At 47.8% G+C, this 8447-nt stretch overlaps 1 protein-coding gene across 1 annotated transcript in view; it reads right to left on the reverse strand.

The window, feature by feature from the left end:
* The window catches only part of CAPN13 (calpain 13), a 54688-nt gene extending 46534 nt beyond the window's left edge, over window positions 1-8154 (reverse strand). Inside the window, exon 1 of the mRNA XM_074949143.1 lies at window positions 7915-8154. Coding sequence (XP_074805244.1) covers window positions 7915-8154 — 240 coding nt within the window. The remainder of the gene's footprint in view (window positions 1-7914) is intronic.
* Window positions 8155-8447: the final 293 nt, after the last annotated feature.

Consider the following 8447-nt stretch of genomic DNA (forward strand, 5'->3'; position numbering starts at 1 on the left):
TTAATAGAGTTACTCTGGATTTAGACCATTGTAAATGGCTCTGAGATCGTAAACTCCTTGGGGCAGGGTCCTTGTCTATCACTATGTTTATAAAGTGCCATGCACACCAATGCTGCAATATATAATAAATTACTACTACTAATCGCTCTCTTGGAATAAGCCTAGAGAGCAGCCACTTAGGCGGGGAAGAATTATTTGGTAGTTCGTGTGCTAGCCTGGGACTTGGGAGACCCTGCTCATTGCAGGCTCTGTGTAAACTCAGGCAAGTCACTTAATATTCAGATCGAGAGTGAGTCAGTTTCCCAAAAAAGAATGGCAAGAGGGGAATAATAGTACTTCCCTAGCTCACAGGACAAAGATTGGGAGGTGCTCAGATATTAAAGTAAGTACCAGAGAGCGGGTATGTTGTAGAAAGAATTACTGCCAAATAACCACAGAAACAAAATAAGACTCTGCCCACCCCCCTCCTCCACATAGATATTTACCTGGCTGTTTGGATTGCTCAGTTCAAGGTCCAAAAAGATTGAAAACAGCAAACAGAGTGAGTAAATATAGTGTTGTTATTAATCAAAGTCTAATGACAACACATCAACTACACATGTAAGCTTGTGTCAGAACATAGCTTCAGCGCTTAGAAGAGGTCTTAAATCCTGTACTTGTGTTAGCTGTGGGAGTTCACTACATAGATTACACTCCTATTTAGTAAGCAGAGAGGTCAGTGAGATATGCAACCCACTAATACAGAGGTATTTAAATACATCAACTCTTCACTTTTGTTTTGTTCCAAATCTAGAGGCTCCAATGTGATTTTTTTGGCTGTACCCCATTTTTCTTTATGGACAGGCAGCCGAGGCTAGAGGAATAAGCTATACCCACAAAACACTTATACCAGTATAACCGCATCTATGCTAGGATAGTTTTGCCAGTATAGCTATTCTGGCAAAAATTTTGAGCATAGACAAATCCATCATGTGGCTTCCTCAGTCCAGAGATCAACTGAGTCCGAAATCTCAGTCTGATTCAATCAGCTTGAATAGGCAAAGATGCCTCTTGTGTGAAAAAATCACAGGGTGGACATGCTGTTTCCACATCATCAAGCTGTTATTTCAGGCACATGAAAATACTGAGTAGGATCTTAAGGCTCCATACCCTTGTGACCCTCCAAAAAAATACCCAAGCTTGGAACAGTCCAGCAGCCTCTGCTCATACCAGAAGGCAGCCCTGTAGGGTGACTGAATGACAGGTAGCACCCAGCAGCTGCAGTCCTTGTCACTGTTTATTTCCCAGGAGCTTAGGGCATCTCAAATTAGACTCAGAATTCCTGAATTCTTCTTTTGTGCATGGCGGTGGGGAGGACGTGGTGGGTATTTTATTTCTTCGGGTTATCGTGCAGCAGTATTAGGGCCACATTTTTAAGGTGGCTTCAAACCAGTCTTTGATTTTGTGCCTGGATAAATGCCCCCCAAAAGCTAGAGGCACACTGCTAGATGGTCGTAGGGATTGTGAACATTAATATTGCCGGCTTCATTATTTGTAGCCCCAATCTGACTTTACAGGAACTAGAACTGTGGCCATGGTAGAAGTGGTCTCTGGGTGTGAATATAGCTAGCCGCTGAGGCCTCCACCTGGAAATTCCAGGAAATAAATTATATCTGTGCCCAGTGCAGAATGCTGATAATAGTAATAATAATAATAATAATAATAACAATAATAATAAAAAAATTAACGGGCAGAGTGTTTCTTAACGAAGGTGGCACTTTATTTAGGAAGAGGTTGGGAAAGCTAATGCTGTGGTAAGCCCTGTATACACAACGAGCGAAACAAGTCATCAGTAACTTAAACCAAGAGGCTACATGGTTCAGGCAGCAGGGCTGGGCCCAACCCCCAGAGTGCTCACAATGCAGCACCTCTGCCCCGGTTCTCAGTCAGCAGTCTTTGTCCAGGTCAGCCTCCAGCCTGGGGGTTTGCTCTGTGTTACATGCCAAGGAGTGACTCGTTCCCACTTGGACCTACCTCCCCCCTTGCAAGAGTCCTCTGGCACAGGGAGGCAGGCTACGGGAGAGAAGTCCCACAGGCGTCTTTGTTCCCAGAGGGCCACAGGCACCATCTGGAGGCTGGGCTGGTGTGACCAGAGAAAACCTGAGTCACCCATTTTAAATGATCCTTTTAACCTGAAACCTACTTATCACCACAGAGCTAGTACTGATAACCACATACGTCTCTCGCTACCACCCTGAGCCACCAAGACAACCCTTCCACCCACTTGCTGGGTCTTATCTCACAGTAGGGCCAAACTCCAAAGCCCTAACTAATGCTGCCTGGCGCCTTTCTTCGTGAACGTGGGACTGCATGTGGAGTAAGGTGCTACTCACCCTGAGTTAATCTGACCAGGGCCGGCCCACAACATTTTGGCACCTGAGGCAGGGAGCTCAAACGACGCCCCCATGCCCCCTCGCTTGGGCCAAAACTTTGAAGGCTCACCGTGAATATTTGTGTCTATGTATCTCAGGAGAGTTCCTTCCTGCTTAGATAGAAAAGCTTCCTTTGCTTTCTTTCTTTTTCTGAATGCTGCCCCAGAGGGGTGTTTTCTTCTTTCACTCAGGACTGCTGTTCTGTGCCAGCTATAGTGGCTCTCAACACTCAGTGGAAAGGGACAAATAAGCAGGCTGGTAGCAGGGCCTGAGTGAGGGAAGATATCAGCGTCTTAAGGGCCTAACTGGCTCCTACTACTTCAGTTGACTGCCTGTTCTCCGCAAGTGGGTTCAGGGAAGCAGCAGGAAACAGGAAGCTCCCTGAGAAGCTGGTGTTAATCAGTCCAGGCTCCTGGGGGTGCCAGAGAGGTACATAAGAGGCTCCTCCTCTCTCTCCCTGCAGCTCCTGCTGCTTTCTGTTATTCCCTCTCACCTTTTCTCCTGCCTGCCTGTTATGTCTCTTGTGCCCTGCTTCCTCCAGCACAGCACTCCACCATCTCTGTGCATCTAGAGCAGAGAGAATACATATGCACCAGCAGCAGACACAATTTTCTACACTCTGGGTCCTAGTGGCGCCCCCCCGCCCCCCGTCTGGCACCTGAGGCAGCTGCCTCAGTTCACTTCATGGTAAGGCCAGCCCTGAATCTGACCATTAGATTGCTCTTTCGGGGCAAGGATTGTCTTTAAATGTGTTTGCACAATGCCTAGCACAGGAGGGCCCTGACTCTGAATGCGGCCTCAAGAGTTGGCTACAATACAAGTGATACAAACTAATAGAGAGGCAGCATGCTTCAGTGAATAGAAGATCAGCCTGAGAGTCAGGAGACATGGGTTCTTTTCTGGCTCTGCAACTGACTCACTGTGTGTCCTTGGGCAAGTCAGTTCACCTCGCTGTGCTTCAGTTTCTCTACCCACCCTTGTCTGGCTTCTCCATTCAGATTGCATACTCTTCCGGGCAAGGATGGACTTGAGTGAGATGTTTGTGCAGTGCCTAGCACAGTGCGATCTTGATCTCTATTGCAGCATCCTGGCACTACTGCAGTATAATGATTACACACACACACACACACACACTCACTCACTCACTCTCTCTCCATCAGGGATCGGCAACCTTTGGCACGCAGCCCACCAGGGTAAGCCCCCTGGTGGCCAGGCCAGTTTGTTTACCTGCTGCATCCACAGGTTCGGCCGATCGCGGCTCCCACTGGTTGCAGTTCGCCGCTCCAGGCAGCGGCGCGGCCCGAGGGATGTGCTGGCTGCCCTTCCCACAGCCCCCATTGGCCTGGGACGGTGAACCGTGGACAGTGGTAGCCGCGATTGTCTGAACCTGTGGACACAGCAGGTAAACAAACCGGCCTGGCCCACCAGAGGGTTTACCCTGGCAGGCCATGTGCCAAAGATTGCCGATCCCTGCTCTACAGTAAAAGAATGTTTTTAAGATTGCAAAGTCAAACACTCAGAAATCAGAAAATGCCAGAATTAAGGTTGCCTGTGCAATCTTGATTTAGCCTCTGTCATAAATATAAAGGGAAGGGTAATCACCTTTAAAATCCCTCCTGGCCAGAGGAAAAATCCTTTCACCTGTAAAGGGTTAAGAAGTTAAAGGTAACCTCACTGGCACCTGACCAAAATGACCAATGAGGAGACAAGGTACTTTCAAAAGCTGGGAGGAGGGAGAAAAACAAAGGGTCTGTGTCTGTCTGTGTGATGCTTTTGCCAGGGACAGAACAGGAATGGAGTCTTAGAATTTAGTAAATAATCTAGCTAGGTATGTGTTAGATTATGATTTCTTTAAATGGCTGAGAAAATAGCTGTGCTGAATAGAATGAATATTCCTGTCTGTGTCTTTTTTGTAACTTAAGGTTTTGCCTAGAGGGATTCTCTATGTTTTGAATCTAATTACCCTGTAAGGTATTTACCATCCTGATTTTACAGAGGTGATTCTTTTTTACTTCTATTAAAAGTCTTCTTGTAAGAAAACTGAATGCTTTTTCATTGTTCTAGGATCTAAGGGTTTGGGTCTGTGGTCACCTATGCAAATCGGTGAGGATTTTTACCAAACCTTCCCCAGGAAGTGGGGTGCAAGGGTTGGGAGGATTTTGGGGGGAAAGATGTTTCCAAACAACGTTTTCTCAGGAACCCAGATAAAGTTTGGTGGTGGCAGTGGAAGTCCAAGGGCAAAGGGTAAAATAGTTTGTACCTTGGGGAAGTTTTAACCTAAGCTGGTAAAAGTAAGCTTAGGAGGTTTTCATGCAGGTCCCCACATCTGTACCCTAGAGTTCAGAGTGGGGAAGGAAACTTGACAGCCTCTTTGTGCATGTGAATTATACTTAGGGCTGTGCAAATAACTGAATATTCATTTTGTTGCCTGAACCAAAACAAAAATTGTTTTGGATTAACCTAAAATAACTTCTTCTCCTTCTTTTTTTTTTTTTTTTCAAAATGAACCCTCCCCCAACATTAATTTGGTGTTGAACAACATTCTTTTGTTTTACCGAAATGATTTTGTGGGAGGGATCCCATTTCTTTTCAATTACATTTAGGCAAATTTCAAAATGAAACATTGTCTGAAAATGAAAAAACAAAATGTTTCATTTAAAAATGAAATATTTCAACTTTTTTAAATTTATTTTTTATTTTTTCAGCCAAACGTATTTGCCAAATTCAACATGAATTGGTTCATAATTTTGGTTAATCTGAAACAACGTTTTTGGTGAATAAAATATTTATCCAATTTTTTTCGTCCAGCTGTAATTATGAGAGAGTCTGTAATGAGATAATCACATACTATTTTTCCCACAAGATCCCTGCCTACTTCAGTATTAATCACCCCTAGCTATAATAACAGTGCTTGAAATTGCACATGCAGAACATGTGAACACACAGTTTTGCAGGTGCAAATAACAGCACACACCTCTCTGTGGGCACAAAACCAGAGGCTCGGTCTGAAAACATGGCCCTTAATCTTCACAGCTACTGTTCAAGTGCAGCTACTACACAATCAAGAAAAGCAACAATAAAAATGCCATCGTGGTGCTCCCAATCTATTCCCCCTCAAGGACTCCTATATCAAACTGGCTCACTTTACAAGTCAAAACAAGTTTTCTCTAACTGTCACCACTGCCTGGTGTCTGAAAATCAAGCTGTTTTCTTTCTGCTTTGCACATTAGCACCAGATATAAAGATCCCAGACTCTGAATGTAATTGGCAATTCTCTTGATGATGCACAGGGTAAAATAGAAGGCAGCTTGCTCCTCAGCTCCTACATTGGACCTGGAACACTGACAGCAGTAAAAACGATCTGTCACTTAAATAACTAGATACTATGTGACTCAGAAGATGCAGAATGAGGAGAGAAGAATAGGACCAAGGTGCTATTTTTCTTTGCTGTCAGATTTCTAACCAGAAATTAAATGTCAGGGGGAGCTAAGAAAAGTGGTTGAGAAAATACAGCAGGGGTGGACAAACTTTTTGGCCCGAGGGCCACATCGGGGTGCGAAACTGTATGGAGGGCTGGGTAGGGAAGGCTGTGCCTCCCCAAACAGCCTGACTCCCACCCCCTATTCACCCCCTCCCACTTCACACTCCCTGACTGCCCCCGTCAGAACCCCTGACCCATTCAACCCCCCCCGCTCCTTGTCCCCTTACTTCCCCCTCCTGGGACCCCCCACCCCAAACCGCCCCCCCGGGACCCCACCCCCTATCCAACCCCCCCTGCTCCCTGTCTCCTGACTGCCCCAAACCCTATCCACACCCCCACCCCCTGACAGGCCCCCCGGGACTCCCACACCCTATCCAACCCCCCCCCCCCGTTCCCCGACCTCTGACCACCCCAGAACCTCCGCCCCATCCAACCGCCCCCTGCTCCCTGTCCCCTGACTGCCCCCAGGACCCCCGCCCCTAACCGCTCCCTGTCCCCTGACTGCCCCCAGGACCCCCCGCCCCTAACCGTCCCCTGCTCCCTGTCTGCCCCCTGGGACCCCCTACCCAACCCCCCCACCGCCGCACATGCACGCTGCCACCGCCCCCTTACCATGCAGCTCAGAGTGGCAGGAACTCGTAGCCCCGCTGCCCGTGCAGCATCATAACTACATGGGAGGGGGAACGGGGGGGGGGGGATGGGGGGGCAAGCCTCCTGGGCCAGGAGCTCAGGGGCTGGGCAGGACAGTCCCATGGGCCGGATGTGGCCCGCGGGCCGTAGTTTGCCCACCTCTGAAATACAGTCATGGGACAAATTTGCTGCAAAAGGTGCAGCTCTACTGGGTGACAGAAAGATGTGTTCAGTTGTACACTAGTCCTGCCTGGGGAAGTGGTAAAGGTCCCATTGCTTGGGACTTTTTAAAAAGCAGGCTGGACAAACCACTAGAAAATGGGTGCTAGGGGCAATCCTGCAATTGGCTTGGGGATGGGAATGGAGAACAGGCTGTTTCCATTTCTACAGTCTGTGATGCTCGGGACCAAATCCTAAAAAGTGTTGTCAGTGTCAGACCCCGGTACAACCCCGGTGACTCCCTTACCCATCTGTAGGAGAAGCAGAAGTAGGCTTGAAGAGAGCCTGAGCGCATAGATATCTAGGTTAGAGGAAAAGGGGAGGGTCTAATTTACACCATTCCCTACATCTGGCCCTATGACTTCAGTGGAGTTGTAACCAGAATTTGGCCCCGTGGCTTTGCAGAACTAGGGCTGATTGCAAAGCTTTCCTTCAAGATTTTAGGGAATGACAGTGCAAGCTGACCAATGATCTGAATCTGTGCCTTAAAAGTGAGAGAATGGGCCAGATCTCAGCTGATGTAATCAAGGGTCACTCAGCGGAAGTCAGTGGAGCCACATCACTTTGCATCAGCTGAGGATCTGATCTGATACACTTAAAAAAACCCTAAATAAATGAAAACTTCAGCCTAAATGATTTCTATTGACGTCTACTAATTTAAAAGCAGGCAGGAAGGTTTTCGGGGCCGAGAGAAGGTTGTGGTATAAATTGAAAGGATGGCAGGTCACCATCCCATGGAGCTTTGGGACAAATACTTGTAATTAAGTGGTTCAAACTAAGGGCAGGATTGTGGCTGATCCCCGCACAGGTGTAATGTGAGTGGACACATACCAGGAACACCGTCCCTTAGTGCCCTTTCACAAGGGCTGGCTGTGATCTCAGTCCCTGTGCTCGCCTGCTCATTGCCCCCATGCGCTGGCCAGTGGAGAAGCACACGTTTCACCCCCTCACCCTCTAATGGAGACGTAACACCAGGCGCCCTCCCACACAGGTCTGGGAGCTTTGGTCTGTCCGTAAGACGCAATGCTTCCCAGTGCTTCCCTCGAGTCAGCATAGCTGGGCACAGCCCTCCACAGAGGGATGTAGCAAACAGCCATGAGATAAATCAAAGCTGTTGTCTTTTTACACCCAGGAAATCAGCTTCGCAATTGAAAGCCATCAGGAGGAACTCACCGTTGGTCTTTTCCACTGTAGGTGGCTCAGCTTGTCTGCTGAGAGCAGATTGGGACCAATGGAACTGACATGTGCTGGGAAGGTGTCATCTTCAAACAGCAGGCCTCGGCTCAGGCAGTACTCTCTCAGGAGGGTGAAATCCTGATTGTTAAATTTCTGCAGGCTCTGAAGGCTTCCAATCCTCCCCTTGGTTTGCCAGCCTCGTTCTAGCTTCTGATACGGGCCAGGGGCAGGCATCATCATGCCTCTATCCTGTGAAGGAGAAAGAGTGTCAGCCATTGTTAATGGCCACTTCTGAAACACTGCCTTCCAAGCACACAAGGAATGCCCCGACAGGATTCTGGAGCAGCTACTCACAGAAGGAGGTAGTCGTGACAAAATCCTTCCTAGCTGGAAATGCCGGGGGAAAGAGAAGTGGTAAAAATGCCACCAGGTTTATCTTAAACCAGCACTGCCATTGCTTCAGATTCAATTCTAAGTCTTCCTGAGCAAACTGTCTGGGAAACACTGCACTACTATATAGGTAATATAAT

The sequence above is a fragment of the Natator depressus genome, chromosome 3 (assembly GCF_965152275.1).
Source record: "Natator depressus isolate rNatDep1 chromosome 3, rNatDep2.hap1, whole genome shotgun sequence".
In the NCBI taxonomy this organism is placed as follows: domain Eukaryota; kingdom Metazoa; phylum Chordata; order Testudines; family Cheloniidae; genus Natator; species Natator depressus.